A 21,087-nucleotide genomic window follows, 5' to 3' on the forward strand; every position below is an offset into this window, starting at 1 on the left:
GAAGTGGAAAAGCGCGGATAAGGAGTGGCAAGGCAGCCTGGGTGTCGTCTTCTGCGCTAGTGTCTCTGGTCTTTGCTGGTCACGGCCGGCGGTCCGGCTCCTCCGCCGCCGCCATGCCCATGAAGGGCCGCTTCCCCATCCGCCGTACCCTGCAGTATCTTGGCCAGGGGGACGTGGTATTCAAGGACTCGGTGAAGGTCATGACGGTGAACTACAACACGCACGGGGAGCTGGGCGAGGGCGCCAGGTCAGTCCGAGCCATCGGGGCCGCCACGGGGTCCTAATCGCGTGGACGCCTGGCGCTGCGCTAGCGCCTGCAGAATCCTGGGGCTGGTGCTGTTGCCCCATTTCACAGACGGGCAGCGACCCCAAGTTCCACAACCGGGAGAGAACCGCGGCTCCGGGTTGCCCTGGGAGGCCGGAGTCCTCTCAGCGCCCCCAGGTGCCCAGAGCCTAGCGGAGCACAGGCCGGCTGCGGTTGGGTTGGAGCCCAGTGCGGGAGTGACCGGCATCCTTCAGTCTTGGCGCTTGCGCTTGCTGGTTTTGGGCGAGTTGAGTCGCCTCAGTGTCCCACAGAGGATGACACTTCCGTCCCAGGGCCGACGAGGGGGTGCAGTGAAAGGTAACAGTTGCTGGCAGCACGTTTCTGCGTGCTTCTCCTGCGTTAGCTCCTTCGATGTTTACGGAAACCCCACCCTAGAGAGGGGAAGCACGGAGGTTAGGTCGCTTGGTTGTCCAGGGCACTACATCTGGCTCGTGGGTAGTAGCTCTGAAAGTGCTTCGTTCTTGACTGATCACCCTTACAATTGCGGCACACCCTTCCAGCCCCCAGCTTTTTGATGTTTTTCAGGCTACGGAGTAGGGACTCATTGAATGGAAGCTTGCAGTGAAAGTTTTGCATTGAACTTTGAGGCAACAGAGTGCCTTGGGCTTTTCAGGTATTAAGTATAAATTTCCTGAGTGCCTGTTGATGGTAGGCCCCTTGCTTTGTGCTGGGAATCCAAGTCCTGCCTTTCAGAAACTTTGGGGTTGGGTGTGTGGGATGGATCAAAATGAGACAGGAGAGCAACTTTCTGTGGAGGGGCCTTCAGTGCAGGGCTCTTCAGAAGAGCCAGAAGCTATCCTAGCCATTTGCTTTCCACAGGTGAACCCAAGAACTTGGACCTGCTAGCATGGGGTCAGATGGGATGAGGGCTTCCTAGAAGACTTAGTAGTTTTAGGGCTGAGTGGGCACACAGATACTCCTTCACAACCCACTTTGCATCCATCCATCCTTCCACATGAGAAGTCACAGGGCAGAGGCCAAGCAGCTCCTATAAAAGAGGGAGACAGTCTTGTATGGGCCCAAAATAAACTGAAAACTTAGTGCCCAGCCTTGGGATCATGCTCGGCTACATCTTAGCTCTGTAGGCTCCACTTTATCAAGGAGCCAGAAATTCTTATTTTTACGTAAATCTCTGGTTTTTAAATGGTCAATCAAAACATACCTCACACGCTCAAGTATTTTTATACTCTCAGGTGAATAGGAGCCAAACAGCTGTTCTGTGTTTTGCTGTTTCTGGTGCTAAAGGGCTTGTCTCTCCCGTTGGTGCACTTGGGGGCTTGAGCCTGCTTTGACTTGCTCTTTCCAGCCCCACAGGCCTTTGCTTGTTGATGTGCCTCGGCACTTCAGCTGTTCCTCCATTGCAAGTGCCAGTGGCAAAATGCCCCAGGCTAGCCAACCTTAGGGTGTCTGCTGGATGTGTGGGGAGCTGCCTTATTGTCTGAGAACGGAAGTTCCTACTCAGCTTTGCCAGGTGTTCTTGCCTTTAAGATATAATGGAAGTAACAGTTGCTGGCATTTACTGAGTTCTGTGTCTTGGCTGAGCCTCAGAGCCCAGATGAATTGGATGGATGGTGGAGGAACGGTGTAGTGAAGGCCTAAGGCTCACAACCTTGATTCTTTGGCTTACTGGCTGTGTGACCTAGGGCAGTTTACTTAACTTTTCTGACCTGTTTTCTTACTGTAAAACCCCACCTCCCAGGATTGTTGTGAGGATTCTAATAAAAGGCGCCCAGCAAGGTGTCTGGCACATTAACAGCATGTGCTTGACTAGAAATTAACCTTTGGTTACTAACTTTACTTCCAATACTTCAGCAAGAACCATTTAAAACCCTTGTTGAATGTTTGTCTTCGTAGTTCCAGGTGTGAGATGCTCCTACACGGATGTGGCCCAGTGTATTTGTATGCGGTGTTGGGATCCTCTGCTGTGTGTTGGGAATTGAGTACAGGTGTCCTGAGCCCAGCAAAGTCCAGTCCTGTGTGCTGTGATGGTCTCCAAGGCTTAGGGTAGTACCCTGCCTCCATTCCCAACCCAGAGGCAACAACTTTCAACTCGAACCATTTGAGTAGAATTTTACTTTTGTATAGTTAAATACCATAGAGAGTCCTGTCTTACTTTCTTAGCTTTAGGCTTTGTCTATTGACTGGTCACTGTGGAAGACAAGATTTAATTCTCCCACCAGCATTGCCATTCCCCACTCCAACACATGCATACTACTCCTCCATCCTCCAAATATAGTCATTTAAGACTTCTGGATAAAACAGTATTAAATTTTTATAACTTTGTAAACCTATACACATTTGAGCCAAACAAGAGTACTGTGATTATTTTCCATTTTTGCAAAGATTGTTGTTTTTCCTGGGGCCATTAATTGTCATTGCTTTTGTTTTAACTGCAAATTCTGCACCAGTTAGGGATGTCTTCCCAAGCAGATGGTCACTCAATCAGACTTTCTATTGATTCTATCAATTTCTTGAGAATAGACTATAGGCTCCTGTCAGGTCTGGTTGTCCTACGTTGCCATCCTCTTGGCATTAACACTGAAGCACAGAGCAGTAACTTGCCCTGGGTTATACAGCTGGGAAGTGGTAAAGCCAAGCAAGAAGTGAGGGGGAAGAGTAGTTGTTGGCATCTGGAGATTAGGAGGGCTGCCTGTTCAGCGCCTGTGGGGCTGGGACTGGGTTCCAGCCAGGGAGGTGAATACCATGTTTCTCCTCCTCCTCCCCCCATACTTTTGCCAGCACTCTGTGGGCAGAACCCAACACAAAACCAGAGGGCAAGAAGGCCCATTTCCCAGCCCATATTGGTTAGCCACTCAGAATGGAGAGCAGGTGGAGAGGGATCTAGGTGTAGAGTTGTGTCGCAATTGATATACTCAGTCAGGCATTTAAGTTGTTTCTGTTACTTTGCTGTAACAAATAATGTTGCAGTAAACATCACACACTTTGCATTCAGGTGTGACAATACCTAAAGGCAGAGGCAATATTGAGTCAATATCTGTGCCAGTTCCAAACTAACCTCCAGGGAGGTTATACCAATTAGTACACTTAAGGAAATGTTTCCTCAGCAATCTAGGGGGTGAAAAAGGATTTTTTTTTTTTTTTGGCCACGCCCACAGCCTGCCAAAGTTCCAAGGCAAGGCATTGAACCTGTGTCACAGCAGTGACTTAAGATGCTGTAGTGACAACACTGGGTCCTTAACATGGTGCACTACAAGGGAACGCCAGGATCATTTAAATTTATGATTTTGTTGGAAAGAAACAGCGGAGTCTTCCTATGATAGGTCTTACGGGCTTCTGCCTGTCTGTGGCCTTTGCCTCTGGTGTCGAATAGTAAATTTTGTTAATGATGTGCCAAACTCTGCATCACGGGAATTAACCTTTTGTTTGGTGTTTTGCAAACATCTGTCTTCTGGTTTGGCACATGCTGATTTTGTTTTGGTAAAATTTGCCATGCAAAGGTTTTAATGTCAAATTTATCTCTATTTTAAACCTTTTGAGTTTAGAAGTTTCTCCATTGCTGGATTGTAAAAATATTCCATGTGTGTTTTCATGGTTTCATTTTTTTTTTTAACTTGTGATATAATTTATGTAAAGTGAATACTTGTAGATTAGCTTCTCATATGAGTACACTGTAACCATCACACCAGTCAAGATTGAGGACAAGAATGTTTCACAGTTTCATGTTGATATTTACACTTCTGCTTTGGTGAGTTTTAGGTTAGTGTGCAGTGTGAGGTAGATTTCTTTTCCCTCCACTGATGAACCAGGAGTCCCAAAACCCATGTTCAGAGAACACATGAGTAGATCCCTGAGACCTGCTTTTCCCAGCTCTGCCTTTTGAGGGGGAGGGTCCTCTGAGAATCTGATGAAAGTTCTGGACTTTTCTCTTTTGAAAAATACACCATTGGAGTTTCCATTGTGGCTCAGTGGTTAACAAACCTGACTAGAATCCATGAGGACGCGGGTTCGATCCCTGGCCTCACCCAGTGGTTAAGGATCTGGCCTTGCTGTGAGCTGTGGTGTAGCTCGCAGACGCGGCTTAGATCCTTCGTTGCTGTGGCTGTGGTATAGCCTGAGAACCTCCATAAGCTGCTGGTGTGGCCCTAAAAAGACAAAAAACAAACAAACAAACAAAAAACCACACCAGGAAGTTCTTGTTGTGGCTCAGTGGTAACAAGCCCCTGCTAGTATCCATGAGGATGCGAGTTCAATCCCTGGCCTTCATCATTGGGTTAAGGACCCTATGTTGCTGTGGCTGTGGCGTAGGCAGGCAGCTGCGGCCCTGATTCAAACCTAGCCTGGGAACTTCTATATTCCAAGGGTTTGGCCCTAAAAAGCAGAAAAAGAAAAATTGAAAAATACACCGGTGCATACAGTATTAGGTTAAAAACTCAGGTTTAATTTCATCCATTTTGCAGGAAATTCGTATTTTTCAACATACCTCAGATCCAGTACAAGAACCCCTGGGTGCAGATCACGATGTTTAAGAACATGACGCCATCGCCCTTCCTGAGGTTCTACTTAGGTGAGCAGAACCTGGGCCCTGTGCTGTGGCCCGACATTGGCGTGGCCTGAGGTGGGCGCTTGTAATGCACTTCTCCCCTCCCCTTGGCTTCTGGACCCAGCACACAGTGGCTGCTGAGATCTGGTGTCTCCCCTACACCTTGGGCTCATCTCCGCATGCCTCATATCCTTCGCCCTGGTTGCTCCAGATTCCCTGGCCACACTGCTTTTGTGCCTTCGCTCACACTGCTCCCTCTGTCAGAAATCTCCTTTCTACTTTTCTTTGCTTAATTAAGAAAAAAGAATCCTTTGATAATTTGATAATTATCAAAATAATCCTTTGATAATCCCATTGTGGCTCAGTGGTAACAAACTGGACTAGTATCCCTGAGGATACAGGTTTGATCCCTGACCTTGCTCAGTGGTTTAAGGATCTGGTGTTGCCATAAACTGTGGTGTAGGTTGCAGACACAGCTTGGATCCTGTGTTGCTGTGGCTGTGGTGTAGGCCAGCAGCTGTAGCTCTGATTCAGCCCCTGGCCTGGTAACTTCCATATGCCTAGGGTGTAGCCCTAAAAAGAAAAATAATAATAGTCCCTTGAGACTCAGCCTGAGCACCATTTCCCCCAGGAAGCCTTCCCTGCACCTTCGATGGGCCTCCCCTGTCTCCCAGCGCACCTGTGTTTGCATGTGTCCTCTGGACTGGACACGCTGTTGCCACGAGTCACTAAGGCAAAGGCTTATTCAGTTAAGCTGGGCTTGGGGCCCAGAGGTCAGAAGACCTGATGTTCTGGCCCAGCTCTCTACTCAGTCATTCTGATCCTGAGCGAGTAACCCACTTCCCTATTTCTCAGGGGAAGGCAAAACATCTCCCTTACACGGTTGTAAGAATCGACTGAAGTGGAAACAGGATATTCTTCCATTCATTCAGTAAATACATACCAAGTGCCTATAAGGACCCAGGTGCTGCCCTATGTGCTGGGGATATCAGGGACCTCTACTGACAAATGTCTCTCGCTTTGTAGAGTCGATGTTCCTGCTGGTGACAGAAAGAATAAGACTCAGTAACATGTTTTGTTAGAAGATGAGTGCTGTGGGAAAAAGAGAAAGGGAGCAAGGTGGAGGTGAGGGGAATGGTGATGGTTTGACAACTTTGTGATTGTATTTTGGGTTTTTTGTTGTCGATTTGTCTTTTTTTTTGCCTTTTCAGGGCCGCATCTGCGGCATATGGAGGTTCCCAGGCTGGAGGTCTAATCGGAGCTGTTGCTGCCAGCCTTTGGGACAGCCACAGCCACGGCAGATCTGACCTGTGTCTGCAACTTGCACCACAGCTCACGACAATGCCGGATTCTTAACCCACTGAGTGAGGCCAGGAATCGAACCCGCAAACTCATGGTTCCTAATCGGATTTGTTTCTGCTTCGCCACAACGGAAACTCCTGTATTTTGTGTTAGTGGATTTTTGTGGGGGTAGGGGTGGGTTCGGGTTGTGCCTGCAGCATATTGAAGTTCCTGAGCCAGGGAGTGAATTTATGTCACAGCAGTGGTGTGAGCCCGTAGCAGTGACAATGCTGAATCCTCAGTCCCCTGCACCACCAGGCAACTCCTGAGTTGGTGTTTTTAAAAACGCACTTTATTGAGGTGTGATTTACCCACAATAAAATGAGCGGGTCTCTTGTGCATGGAGCAATGGGTTCTGACAGTTGTTAGGTGCCTGTCACTATTTTCCAGTGAGGACAACAACAAAATTTCTCTCTATAAAGTCCCCATCACTGCTTTCCAGTTAATCCCTTGCCCACCAGAGGCACCCACTGTTAGCGGTTCTTTTACCATAGATTGATTTTGTTTTATTTGTTTCAGACCATACTATAAATAGAATCTCACAATATGTGTTCTTCTATATTTTCACTTGTGTTTTTGAGATTCACCACAGTATGTGTATCAACAGTTTATTTTTTAGGGCAGTACCAGCAGCATATGGAGGTTCCCAGGTTAGGGGTCGAATCGGAGCTGCACCTGCTGATTTACACCACAGCCACAGCAACACAGAATCCGAGCTGTGCCTGTGACCTACACCACAGCTCACAGCAACGCTGGATCCTGAACCCACTGAGTAAGGCCGGGGATTGAACCCGAATCCTCATGGATCCCAGTCAGGTTCTTTAACTACTGAGCCGACGAAGCGAACTCCTTAGCAGTTTATTGTTATTGCTGAGTTGTACTCCATTATCAGAATATACCACAAGTTATCCATCTGCTCACCCTTGATGAACATTAGGGGTTTAGTTAGAGGCCAAGACAGAGCTGGAGGTGTGAGATTGATGGGAGGTGAGCAGGGCAGGCCTCCAGGTGGCACGGCAGCTCTGACGTCTCTGGCAGGTGGTGGTGAAGGGAAGTCCTGGATGATCCTTGGGTGAAGTGCAGGTCCTGGACGGAATCCAGGGAGAGCGGAGTGGATCCTGGGGGCTCCAAGGAGGGCCTTGCTTGGAGGGAGGTTCAGGCCACCGCCTCCTGGCAGCTGAGGGTCCTTTGGGAAGGGGCCCGTCTCTGTGGAGGTGGGTGCCCGGTTCTCCTGGGCACAGGGCTTGGTGTGCTGGCTGGGTCGCAGGATAGGCACGGATGTTCTTAAAAAAGCACTGAGTAGGCTTTGCGGTGATCATCATCCTGTCCAGTCATCAGGGTGCAGTCCCACTGCCCACAGCCTCACCTGAACGGGTCCTGTCACTTGCCTTCACTTCCGGTGGCTGCCACAGCAGTTGCCATGAACTTGGTGTCATGAAAACCCAAATATCTCTTGCTGTTGTTGCTGTTTTCCCCCTTGCTTTTGATTTTTTGTTTTGGCCATGCCCATAGCATGTGAAAGTTCCTGGGCCAGGGACAGAAATCAAGCCACAGGCGTAATCAGAGCCACAGCAGTGACAATGCCACATCCTTAACCTGCTGCATCACAAGGGAACTCCCCAAATTTCCTGTCTCACAGTTTTGTAGGTTAAAAATCTAGCACAGTGTAAAATCATGGTCTTAGCAGAGCCTTCCTCCCTAGAAGGAAGGCTCTAGGAGGTGAACCCATTGCCATGCCTCTTCAGCATCCTTTGGCTTGCGGTCCCTCCCTCCAAGAAGCCCAGCCATGTTCCTGTCTGGCCCTCTCCCACAGCCACACATCCTCTGACCACAGCCCAGGAGGTTCTCTGACTTTAAGGACCATGTGATTAATGGGGCCACCAGCTTATCCAGGAAAACCTCTCCAATTCCAGATTCCCTCGGCCACATCAGGTGTCATATTCTAGGGGACTAAAGGGGGCTTCTTTGAGGGCTGTTCTTCTCACCACATAAAGTCTTTTCAGTATTAGCCTTTCCAGTGGGTGTAGATCTCGTTGATGTTTAAATTTGCATTTCCCTCTTTCTTTCTTTTTTTTTTTTTTTGTCTTTCCTAGGGCCACACCCAAGGCATATGGAGGTTCCCAGGCTAGGGGTCGAATTGGAGCTACAGCTGCCAGCCTACACCACAGCCACAGCAACACAGAATCGGAGCCACATCTGCAACCTACCCCACAGCTCACAGCAAGCCGGATCCTTATCCCACTGAGGGAGGCCAGGGATCGAACCCATAACCTCATGGTTCCTAGTTGGATTTGGTAACCACTGAGCCACAATGGGAACTCCCCCTGTTTTTTTCATTTGCTTGCTGGCCATTCATGTATTTCTTTTGTAAAGAATCTATGTGGATCTTTTGCGCATGAAAAAAAGATGGGGACTGTTTTCTTGTTGAGTTGTTTATATATTCTAGATTCAGTTATTTTGTGGGATACATGTATTATGTGTATTTTCTCTGCTGTGGCTGGCTTTTCATTGGCTCTTTTTTTGGCTATACCTGAAGCATGTAGAAGTTCCTGGGCCAGACTTCAGACTTGCTGAGCCATCAGGGAACTCCCTGGAGTTTTAAATGTGATAAGCTCCAACTTATCAGTTGTTTTCTTTTATATTTAGTACTTTTTGTGTCCTGTCCAAGAAACCTATCTGCCCCAAAGTCACAAAGATTTTCTCCTATGTTTCCTTTATAACTTTTGTCATCCTAGGTTTTACATGTGGGTCTATGATTTGGTTAATTGTGTTTTAGAGCTACACATTGAGCTAGAGATTGAGGTTCGTGTTTGGTTATTTAGATTTGGGATATTCAGTTGTTCTAGCACCATTTGTTGAAAGACAGTCCTTTCCCTTATTTCCTTGGCATCTTTGTCACAAGTCACAACCACGAGTGGGTAAAGAAAATCCATGTAATCATTCAGTGGAATATTACTTAGCCATGAAAATTAAGTAAGTACTAACAGGTGCTACAACAAGGATGAACCTTGAAAACATGCCAACTGAAAGAAGGCAGATGCACAAGGCCACACAGTGTGTGATTCCATTTGTGTGAGGTGTCCAGAATGGACAATGCCATAGGGACAGAAGGTGGTTGTTGGGCTGGGACTGGAGTGGTGTGTGTAATGGAAAGTGACTGCTGGATAGGTACAGGGTTTCTTTTGGGGGTCACGAGAAGGTGCTGGAACCTAGATAGTGGTCATGGTTGCACAACATTGTGAATGTACTAAAAACCGATAAATTGTATACTTTAAGACCGTTAAAATAGTGAATTTTATGTTATATGTATTTTACAACAGCAACAACAAAAAATCACCTGACCATATATTTCTGAACTCTAGTTTTTAATTTTTAGTTGAAGCTGGAACCTTAGCTCACCGAGCAAGGCCAGGGACAGAACCCGTATCCCCATGGATCCTAGTTGGGTTTGTTAACTGCTGAGCCATGAAGGGAGCTCCCCAACATTTGTTATTTGTGTCCTTTTTTCCCCTTTTTTGGCCACCCGAAAGCATATGGAGTTCCCAGGCCATAGATTAGATCCAAGCCCTCCTTGTGACCTACTTCGCATCTTTGTCAAAGTCAGACACTTAACCCACTGACTGAGGCCAGGGATCTAACATGCAACCTCACAGAGATAATACTGGGTCCTTAACCCACTGAGCCACAACTGGAACTCTTTTTTTGTTTTTTTTTTTTTCTCAAAATGAATTTGGCCCTTGTAAGTTCTTTGCATTTCCATATAAACTTTAAAATCAATTTGCCAGTTTCTAGGAAAAAAGCTTGCTGGGATTTTGATGGGAATTATATTATAGCTCACTGAAGATAATGGACATTTTAAAATTATTGAGTATGTTTTGTGACTATTGTAAAAGGTATTTTTTAAAAAAGTTTCATTTTCAGTTCTTTGTTAGCACCAGACAACTTCGTAGAAGAACAGCTGGTTTTATATATGGGCCTTTATGTTGCAACCATGCAATTTTACTTATTTTGGTAGTTTGTATTTTCTAAATTCCTTAGGATTTTCTGCATACACAGTCATTCCACCTGTAAATAAATAAAGTCAGTGTTGTTTCTTTAAAAATGTTTTTTAGGAGTTCTCGTCGTGGCGCAGTGGTTAACGAATCCGACTAGGAACCATGAGGTTGCGGGTTCGGTCCCTGCCCTCGCTCAGTGGGTTAACGATCCGGCGTTGCTGTGAGCTGTGGTGTAGGTTGCAGACGCGGCTCGGATCCCGAGTTGCTGTGGCTCTGGCGTAGGCCAGTGGCTACAGCTCCGATTCAACCCCTAGCCTGGGAACCTCCATATGCTGCGGGAGCGGCCCAAAGAAGTAGCAAAAAGACAAAAAAAAAAAAAAAAAAAGTTTTTTATTATAGTTGATTTAGTATTCTGTCAATTTCTGCTGTTAAGCAAAGTGACCCAGTTATACATATATACATTTTTTTTTCTCATAATACCTTCCATCATGTTCCATCACAAGTGATTGGATATAGTTCCCTGTGCTGTACGCAGAATCTCATTGCTTATCCACTCCAAATGCAATAGTTTACATTGATTAACCACAAACTGCTGGTCCATCCCATTCCCTCCCACTCCCCCATGGCAACCACAAGTCTGTTCTCTATGTCCATGAGTTTGTTTCTATTTTATAAATAGGTTCATTTTTGCCATATTTTAGTTTCCACATATAGGTGATATGATACGGTATTTGTCTTTCTTTCTGACTTACTTCACTTAGTATGAGAATCATTCCATCCATGGTGCTGCATATGGCATTATTTCATTCTTTTTTATGGCTGAGTAGTATTCCATTGTGTATATGTACCACACCTTCTGTATCCGTTTATCTGTTGGTGGACATTTAGGTTGTTTCTATAGCTTGGCTATTGTGAATTGTGCTGCATTGAACATTTGCAACTATTTTCTTCCATTCTGTAGGTTCTTTTTTTTTTTTCCCCCTATGGTTTTCTTTGCTGTACAAAAGCTTTTAAGTTTGATTAGGTCCCATTGGTTTATTTTTGTTTTTATATCTATTGCCTTGGGAGATTAATTTAAGGAAACATTCGTATGGTTGATGTCAGGGAATGCTTTGCCTGTGTTCTCTTCTAGGAGTTTGATGGTGTCTTGTCTTATGTTTAAGTCTTTAGGCCATTCTGAGTTTATTTTTGTGTATGGTGTGAGGGTGTGTTCCAGTTTCAGTGATTTACCTGCAGCTGTCCAGTTTTCCCTAAAGTACTGCTTATCGAAGAGACTGTCTTTTCCCTATTTTATATTCTTGCCTCTTTTGTCAAAGATTTGTTGATCATAGGTGTCTGGATTTATTTCTGGGTTCTCTATTCTGTTCCATTGATCTGTTTGTCTTTTTTTGTACCAATACCACACTGTCTTGATGACTAGCTTTGTAGTATTGTCTGAAGTCTGGGAGAGTAATGCCTCCTGCTTTTTTTTTTTCCCTTCAAGATTGCTCTGGCAGTTCTGGGTCTTTAATGGTTCTATATAAATTTTTGGATTGTTTATTCTAGTTGTGTGAAAAATGTCATGGGTAATTTGATAGGGATTGCGTTAAATCTGTACATTGCTTTGGGTGGTATGGCTTTTTTTTTGGGGGGGGTGGTCTTTTTTTTTTTTTTGCCTTTTCTAGGGCCACTCCTGCGGCACATGGAGGTTCCCAGGCTAGGGGTCCAATCAGAGCTGCAGCCACCGGCCTACGCCAGAGCCACAGCAACGCAGGATCCAAGCCATGTCTGTGACCTACACCAGAGCTCACGGGGAACGCCGGATCCTTAACTCACTGAGCAAGGCCAGGGATCAAACTTGCAACCTCATGGTTCCTAGTCAGATTCGTTAACCACTGTGCCACGATGGAAACTCCTGGTATGGCTATTTTAATGACATTAATTCTTCCAATCCAGGAGCATGGGCTATCTTTCCATTTCTTTGAATCCTCTTTAATTTCCTTGATTAATGTTTTATAGTTTTCAGCATATAAGTTTCACCTCCTTGGTCAGGTTTATTTCCAGGTATTTGATTTTTTCGAAGTGCTATTTTAAAAGGTATTTTTAAATACTTTGTATTTTTATATTCCTTTTCTAATATTTCATACTGAAATGCAAATAATTTCTGAATGTTAATCTTTTATCTTGTTTCTTTGCTGAATTCGTTGATCAGTTCAGAGTAGTTTTTGTGTGGAATCTTGAGGGTTTTCTATATATAGTATCATATCTGCATAGAGTGACAATTTCACCTCCTCCCCCCACCCTTTTTTTTTTTGCTTTTCAGGGCTGCACTTGCAGCAAATGTAGGTTCCTAAGCTAGGGGTCAAATCAGAGCTACAGCTGCTGGCCTACACCACAGCCATAGGGATACAGAATCCGAGCCTCATCTGTGACCTACCCCACAGCAATGCCGGATCCTTAACTCACTGAGTGAGGCCAGGGATCAAACTCACAACCTCATGGATGCTGGTCAGATTTGTTTCCGCTGAACTCCTTATCTTCCACTTTGGGTACCTTTTATTTCTTTTTTTGGTCTGATTGCTATGGCTAGGACTGGCAATACTATGTTGAATAAAAGCGGTGAGAGTGGACATCTTTGTCTTGTTCCAGGTTGTAGTGGGCATGCTTTCACCTTCTCTCTGTTGAGTTTTCTATTCAGTGTGGGTTTGTCATAAATGGCTTTTATTATGTTAAGGTTATGCTCCCACTATTCCCACTTTGGTACGTGTTTTTAGCATGAATGGATGCTGGGTTTTGGCAAATGCTCTTTCTGCATCTATTGAGATGATCATGTGGTTTTTGACTTTTCTTTTGTCAATGTGGTGTATGACATTGATTGATTTACATATGTTGAACCATCCTTGTGAACTCTGGATGAATCCCACTTGGTTGTGCTCTATGTTCTCTTTATATGTTGGATTCGGTTGGCTAAAATTTCGTTAAGAATTTTTGCGTCTATACTTATCAAAGGTATTGACCTATGATTTTCTTTTTTGGTAGTATCTTTGTCTGTTTTTGGTATTCAGGTGATGGTGGCTTCCTAGAATGTCTTTGGGAGTATTCTTTCTTCAGTCTTTTGGAAAAGTTTAAGAAGAATGGGTATAAGTTCTTTGTGTGTTTGGTAGAATTTGCCTGTGAAGCCATCTGGTCCTGGACTTGTGTTTGTATGAGTGTTTTTTTTTTTCTTTTTGTCTTTTTCTAGGGCTGCACATGAGGCACATGGAGATTCCCAGACTAGGGGTCGAATCGGAGCTGTAGCTGCCGGCCTACGCCACAGCCACAGCAACTCGGGATCCGAGCTGTGTCTTCGATCTACACCACAGCTCACAGCAACGCCAGATCCTTAACCCACTGAGCAAGGCCAGGGATTGAACCTGCAACCTCATGGTTCCTAGTTGGATTCGTTAACCACTCAGCCAAGATGGGAACTCCTGTATGAGTATTTTTATTACATACTCAGTTTCATTTCTACTTAAGGGTCTGTTCAGATGATCAATTTCTTCTTGATTCAGTTTTGGTAGGCTGTAAGTCTCTAGAAAGGTCCATTTCTTCTAGGTTGTCAAATTTGTTAGCATATAATTGTTCATGGTATTCTTTTCTGGATTTTTTTTTTGTGTATGTATTTCCACATTATCTGTTGAGATTTCTCCTTTTTCATTCTTATTTTGTTTATTTGGGTTCTTTCTTGGTGGGTCTGGCTAGAGGTTTGTCAATTTTGTTTACCCTTTCAAGGAACTAGCCCTTGGTTTTATTTATTTTTCTACTGTTTTTTGAATCTCTTTTTATTGATTTCCTCTCTTAGCTTAATGATTTCCTTCCTTCTGCTGACTTTAGGTTTGGTTTGTTCTTTTTGTAATTCTTTTAGGTGGTAGGTTAAATTGATGATTTGAAGTTTTTCTTTTTTGAGGAATGCCTGTATCACTATGAACTTCCCTCTAAGAACTGCTTTTGCAGCATCCCATAGATTTTGAATGGTTGTGTTTTCATTATCATTTGTCTGGAGGTATTTTTAATTTCCTTTTTGATTTTCCTGCTACCCCATTGGTTTTTTAGTAGCGTGTTGTTTAGTCTCCATACAGTCAGGTTTTTTTTTTTTTTTTACCTCTTTTCCTATGGTTGATTTCTAGTTTTATGCCATTGTGGTCAGAGAAGATGCTTGAAATAATTTCTGTATTCTTAAATTTGTTGAGGTTAGTTTTGTGCCCCAGAATATGGTTAGTCCTTGAAAATGTTCTATATACACTTGAAAAAAAAAAAAGTATATTCTGGGTTTTTTGGATGAAATGTCCTAAAAATATCAATTAAGTCTAACTGTTCTATTGTGTCATTTAGGATCTGTGTTGCCTTACTGATTTTCTATCTAGAGGATCTATCCATCGATATGAGTCAGGTGTTAAAATCTGCTATTATTGTATTCCCATCAATTTCACCTTTTGTCTGTTAGTATTTGTTGTATGTATTTGGGTACTCCTGTATTAGGGGCATATATGCGTGTCGTGTGTGTGTGTGTGTGTGTGTGTGTGTGTGTTTGTGTGTTTTGTGGGTCTCACCCATGGCATATGGAGATTCCCAGGCTAGGGGTTGAATTGGAGCTACAGCTGCCGGCCTATGCCATAGCTCACGGCAGCACCAGATCCTTAACCCACTGAGAGAGGCCAGGGGTGGAACCTGCATCCTCATAGATAGCAGTCAGATTTGTTTCCACTAAGCCACATTGGGAACTCCAAGGGGCATATGTATTGATGAGTGTAATATCCTCTTCTTGAATGGATCCTTTTATCATTAAATAGTGTCCTTCTTTACCTTTCATTTTTTCTTTTTTCTTTTTTGTCTTTTTAGGGCCATGCCTGCAGCATATGGAGGTTCCCAGGCTAGGGGTCCAACTGGAGCTGTAACTGTTGGCCTATGTCACAGCCAGATCCAAGCTGAGTCTATGACCTACATCACAGCTCATGGCAATGCCAGATCCTTAACCCTCTGAGTGAGGCCAGGGTTCAAACTTGCATCCTCAGGGTTACTAGTCAGATTTGCTTCCACTGAGCCATGATGGGAACTCCTCTTTGTCTTTCTTTACGGCCTTTGTTTTTTGGGTTTTTTTTTGTCTTTTTTGTCTTTTCCAGGGCCACACCCATGGCATATGGAGGTTCCCAGGCTAGGAGTCTAATTGGAGTTGTAGCTGCCAGCCATAGCCACAGACACAGCAGTGCAGGATCTGAGCCCGCATCACGGCAACGCTGGATCCCCAACCCACTGAGCAAGCCCAGGGATCAAACCTTCAATCTCATCGTTCTTAGTTGGATTAATTAACCACTGAGCCACAACAAGAACTCCAGTGGCCTTTGTTTTAAAGTCCATTTTGTCTGATATGAGTATTGCAGCTCTCACTTTCCTGCCTTTTCCATTTGCATGAAATATCTTTTTCCATCCCCTCACTTTCAATTTATATGTGTCCTTTGCCCTAGGGTGAGTCTCTTATAGGCACCGTATTGTAGGTTTTTGGTTTTTTTTAATCTGCCACTCTTTTTCTTTGATTAAGGCATTCAGTCCATTGACATTTAAGGTAATTATTGATGAATATGTATCTGTTACCATTTTAAACTGTTTTCCGGTTGAGTTTCTCATTTCTTTTTTTTGGTTGGATGATTTCCTTTTATTTTATGCGTGTATCCTCTTCTTTTTATTTTTTTTTAAATTTATTTTTTGTATTTTTTAGGGTCACACCCATGGCATATGGAAGTTCCCAGACTAGGGGTTCAATAGGTGCTGCAGCTGCCAGCCCATGCCACAGCAATGCCAGGTCTGAGCCGTGTCTGCGACCTACACCCCAGCTAAGGGCAATGCTGGATCCTTAACCCCCTGAGTAAGGCCTGGAATTGAACCCACATCCTCATCGATAGTAGTCAGATCTGTTGCCCACTGAGCCACAATAGGAACTCCTCTTTTTAGTTCTTGTGAATGTATTGTTTGGTTTTGATTTGTGGTTGTCCTGTTTCTCAAGTATGTAAACCTCTTCCCCTGTCTGCTTGCCTTAGCCTGATAATTATGTAGGCTCAAACACATTCTAAAAAAAAGTCTAGATTTTTCTTCCTTCCTTCCCCATGTTTTATGATTTTAATGTCTTTTTTTTTTTTTTTTTTTTTTTTTACATCTTCATATTTATCTTTTTGCTGTTACTTGTGTTTATCGTCACTTTTACAAATAATTTTTTTCTTTTAGATCTGTATACTGGCTTATTTAAGTGGTTACTTTCCAATTGTGATTTTCTCCATCCTATATCTTCTTACTCCTTTCCTATTTAGAGGAGACCTTTGAGTATTTATTTTAGAACAGGTTTAGACGTTTTTGTTTTGTTTTGTTTTTGCTTTTTAAGGCCGCACCCTTGCACATGGAAGTTCCCGTGCTAGGGGTCAAATTGGAGCTATAACTGCTGGCCTACACCACAGCCACGCAGTGTTGGATCCGAGCCAAGTCTCTGACCTATGCTATAGCTCATGGCTGCGTCAGATCCCTGACCACTGAGGGAGGCCAGGAATTGAACCCAAGTCCTCATGGATACTGGTCAGGTTCATTACCCACTGAGCCATGAAGGAAATCCTAGAGCAGGTTTGGTACTGCTGTATTCCTTTTAGTTTTTGTTTGTTGCAGAAATTCTTTGTCTCCTTCTATTTTAAATGATATTCTTGCTGGGTAGAGTATTCTAGGCTGCAAATTTTTCCCTTTTAGAACTTTGAATGTATCTTGCCACTCTATTCTGGCCTTGAAGTGTTTCTGTAGAGAAATTAGCTGATGGCCTTATGGGGTTCCCTTTATTAACTTTTTCTCTTGCAGCCTTTATAATCCTCTCCGTATCTTTAACTTTTGCCATTTTTATTATATGTCTTGGTGTGGGTCTGTTTGGGTTCAACTTGTTTAGGGCCCTTTGTGCTTTCTGTATCTTTCTTGATATCTTTTTCCTTTAGAATTGGAAAGTTTTCAGCCATAATTTTCTCAAATATATTTTCAATCCCCTTTTTCTTCTCCTTCTGGAGCCCCAGTTACGTGTAGATTGTCCGACTTTATATTATCCCATACATCTCTTATATTGCTTTCATGCTTTTTTTGGGGGGGGGAGCGGTTCTTTATAAGGCCATACTGGCAGCATATAGAAAGTTCCCAGGCTAAAGGTCGAATCAGAGCTACAGCTGCCGGCCTACGCCACAGCCACAGCAATGCAGGATTCAAGCCATGTCTGCAACCTACACCACAGGTCAGTGCAATGTCGGATCCCCAACCTACTGAATTAGGCCAGGGATCGAACCCCCGTCCTCATGGATACTAGTCATATTTGTTTCTGTTGTGCCACAATGGGAACTCCTACTTTCATGTTTTTTTATTTGGTTCTGTCTGCTCTTCTGATTGAGTGATTTCCATTGTTCAGTCTTCCACATCACTTATCCCTTCCTCTGCATTATTCATTCTGCTCTTCATTGCCTTTAATTCACCTTGCATCTCTGCAAACTAATTTTCTGATTTTTCTTGGCTTCTCCTTGTATTTTCTAGTTCCTTTCTAAAGTAATCTGCATTACTGTTCATATTACTTTATGAACGCTCTTAATTTCTTCAGAATTTTCACTGTCTCCTTTTTGAACTCTATTAGACTGCAGGAGTCTGTTTCATTGTTTGCTCCTTCAGGGGAATTCTCTTCTTTTAACTGGGAATAGTTCCTGAACTTCTTCATTTTGCTTCTATTTTTCTTTTTCTTTTTTTTTTTTTTGTCTTTTGTCTTTTTTTTGTTGTTGTTGTTGTTGTTGCTATTTCTTGGGCCGCTCCCGCGGCATATGGAGGTTCCCAGGCTAGGGGTTGAATCGGAGCTGTAGCCACCGGCCTACGCCAGAGCCACAGCAACGCGGGATCCGAGCCGCGTCTGCAACCTACACCACAGCTCACGGCAACGCCGGATCGTTCACCCACTGAGCAAGGGCAGGGACCGAACCCGCAACCTCATGGTTCCTAGTCGGATTCGTTAACCACTGCGCCACGACGGGAACTCCGCTTCTATTTTTCTTATTCTCTGAGTTTAGGGAAAACAATTACCATAGACCTGGAGGGCTGTTTATATGCAAGGGCACCCTTAGGTTGTTTGTGAGGGCTCACTTTTCTTTCTTTGGCATGAGGGCTGCTTTTGGTTTGGATGCATGCTGTCTCTTTCCTCAGTGTGTGCAGGCTGCTGTCCCCTTATAGGGGGTGTGCTGGTGTGTGGCTTCTCTGTGCTGCCAGAGAGATGGAGGCAATGGGCAGGGCCTGTAGTCAGTGCCTGGTGCTGGGCCCTTGCCATTAGCGAGGACCTGTGGGGAGGTGGTGCAGGCTGCTGCTGGTTGCAGTGACCCTCAGGCAGGTGGAGCTGGTACCCAGAGCTTTTGGCAGTGGCGACAGCAGGACATGTGCATTCCCAGAGGAGTGAGAGCAACAATGGGTGGCGCTCAGTTGCGGTGCCCTCTTCTGTGGCGTCCCCTGCGTTGATCTGGGGCTGCAGGTGGTGCCTGTTCACGGACCCCTTGTGGTGGCAGGCCACGCCTACCTCTGGAGTCTGAGATGGCTGTGGTGGTTTGCCCCTGCCAGTGGCCTGCACAAGAGGTGCCCCACCAACTGAGAGCCCATGCCTGTGTAGAGAAAGATATTGCTGTGGCTGTTCCACTACTCCTCCAGCCTGTGGGAACTGCTCCCTAGCCCCTCATGCTTTCTCTGCACAGCCAGCCTTAGTCCTTTCCCTGGAACTGACCTCCAGAGCCTGAGTCTCATCAGTGCCCAGCCCCTGCCCGTGTCTGGCTGTGCTGTCCATGGGTTCTGGTACTGATGGTCTGTGTGGTTCTCTCCCTGTGCTTTGCCCTCCTCAGTCTGGCTGCTGTGCTTTTCTTTCCGAGGCTTTGTGGTCTCTCTGCCTCGGCTCATCTCCCCATCAGTTAGGTGGCTTCCCAGGGTGTGGATTCCCCTCCTCTTTCTCATCTCCCTGTCAGGAGTGCCGGTCCCATCCTGATAGCCCTTTTTTCTTTTTTTTCTTCCTTGTATTCTACCCAGTTATGTTGAGGGTTTCTTGCCCTTTTTGAAGGTTAAAGTGCTCTGCCAGCATTCAGTAAATGTTCTGTGTGAATTGTTCTATATGTAAGTGGATTTTTTTTTTTAATGTGTTTGTGGGGGAAGGTGAGCACCATTTCTTACTCCTTAGCCATCCTGATCCCTTTCAAGTCAGTGCTATTTCTTCCTTTCTAATCTTTAACTTCTTTTTTTGTGTGTCTTAATTCATCGGCTAACATAGGGCTGTAATATTTTGCATTTTTACCAGTAATTTAGGAATGTTCCAGTTATTCTGCATCCTCACCAGCACTTGGTATTGTCTGTTTAAAAAAAACATTTTAGCCACCCAAATATCTTGTTTTATTTTGCATTTTCCTAATAGCTAATGATATTGAGTTATCTTTTTATGTGCTTATTATTAACTATTAAACATTTATTCAGATACTTTACTTTTTCCTTTGGATTGTTTCTTTTTTTGGGGGGCCACACCCACAGCATATGGACATTCTTAGGCTGGGGTCGAATCAGCTACAGCTGCAGGCCTACGCCACCCACGCAGATCCAAGCCACATCTGTGACCTACACCACAGCTTGTGGCAACGCCAGATCCTTGAGCCACAATGGGAACTCCTATTTGTCTTTTTTAAATTGAACTCTGGGAGTTCTTTATGTAGTCAGGATATAAATTGTTTATCAAGATGCATGCTTGTCTTCTTCATTGAGTTGTCTTGCCATCTTTGCTGAAAATCAGTTGCCCATACTTTTTTTTTTCTTTTTTATTGCTGTACCTGTGGCAAATGGGAGTTCCTAGTCTAGGGGGTCGGATTTGGAGCTGCAGCTGTGGGCCTATACCACAGCCATAGCAACACCAGATCTTTAACCCACTGAGTGAGGACGGGATTGAACCCTCATCCTCACAGACACTGTCAGGTTCTTAACCCACTGAACCATAACAGGAATTCACCTGTAAATTTAATAAGAGTTTATTTATGGACTTAGCTTCCATTTCTATGGTCAGTTCTTCTCATACTACACTGACTTGATTATGTAGCCTGTAGTAATGTTGAAATTGGAAAGTGCATGTTTGTCAAAGTTGTTTTGACTATTTTGGGTCCTTTGCATGAATTTTAGGCTCAATTTGTCAGTTTCTACAGGAACACCTGCTGGGATTTTAATGGGGACTGACTGAATATGTACACTAATTGGGGAGGATTGCCATCTTAGCAATATTAATTCTTTCCATTTATGAGCAGGAGTTGCTTTCCATTAAAATAGGATGCTCTTGCGAGTTCTCATTGTGGCTCAGCGGTAATGAACCTGACTGTTGTCCATGAGGATGCAGGTTCAATCCCTGGTTTTTGCTCAGTGGATTAAGGATCTGGCATTGCCGTGAGCTGTTGTGTAGGCTGACAGTTGTAGCTCTGATTTGAGCCATAGCCTGGAAACTTCCATATGCTGTACCTGCAGCCCTAAAAAGCAAAAAAAATTTAAAAAGTATGCTCTTGTACAAACCTCAAGCTCATGTGTGCTCGTGTCTAAAGAAATAGGGGAAAAGTCAGGGCAGCATTATGGGTTATGTAATTGCTTATTTTACTGTTAAAATGTTTCTCTACTAAAAGCACATCCCAAAGCCCCATTGTTTGAGGCCAAGGAGCACCCTGCTGACCTCAACTTCTTCCCCCCTTTGCCTCCTGTTTCCAGATTCTGGGGAGCAGGTCCTCGTGGACGTGGAGAGCAAGAGCAATAAGGAGATCGTAGAGCACATCAGAAAAATTTTGGGGAAGAATGAGTGAGTTGTTGGGGTGACCCGGAAGGGTGCTGACATCAGCCCAGAGATTTGGAGGGAGGAACCAGTG

At 44.4% G+C, this 21,087-nt stretch overlaps 1 protein-coding gene across 3 annotated transcripts in view; it reads left to right on the forward strand.

Moving 5' to 3' along the window:
• Nucleotides 1–21,087, forward strand: part of MRPS25 (mitochondrial ribosomal protein S25) — a 24,557-nt gene continuing 3,470 nt past the window's right edge. Inside the window, exons 1-4 of one of the 3 annotated variants that reach the window (XR_014823862.1) lie at nucleotides 1–247; nucleotides 4,744–5,301; nucleotides 6,868–9,832; nucleotides 12,025–12,566. Coding sequence is in view for 1 of the 3 variants with exons in the window: in XM_003358532.6 (XP_003358580.2) it covers nucleotides 114–247; nucleotides 4,744–4,850; nucleotides 20,933–21,020 (329 nt within the window). In the remaining 2 variants the exon portion in view is untranslated. Of the gene's footprint in view, nucleotides 248–4,743; nucleotides 5,302–6,867; nucleotides 10,270–12,024; nucleotides 12,567–20,932; nucleotides 21,021–21,087 lie in introns of those variants that run through there. The other 2 variants (XR_014823861.1, XM_003358532.6) reach the window with 2 other exon arrangements.

Source organism: Sus scrofa, chromosome 13 (genome assembly GCF_054392235.1).
Source record: "Sus scrofa isolate SSC_HxYL_T2T_F1_AM1 chromosome 13, Sscrofa_HxYL_maternal_Yorkshire_Landrace_v2.0, whole genome shotgun sequence".
NCBI classification, from domain to species: domain Eukaryota; kingdom Metazoa; phylum Chordata; class Mammalia; order Artiodactyla; family Suidae; genus Sus; species Sus scrofa.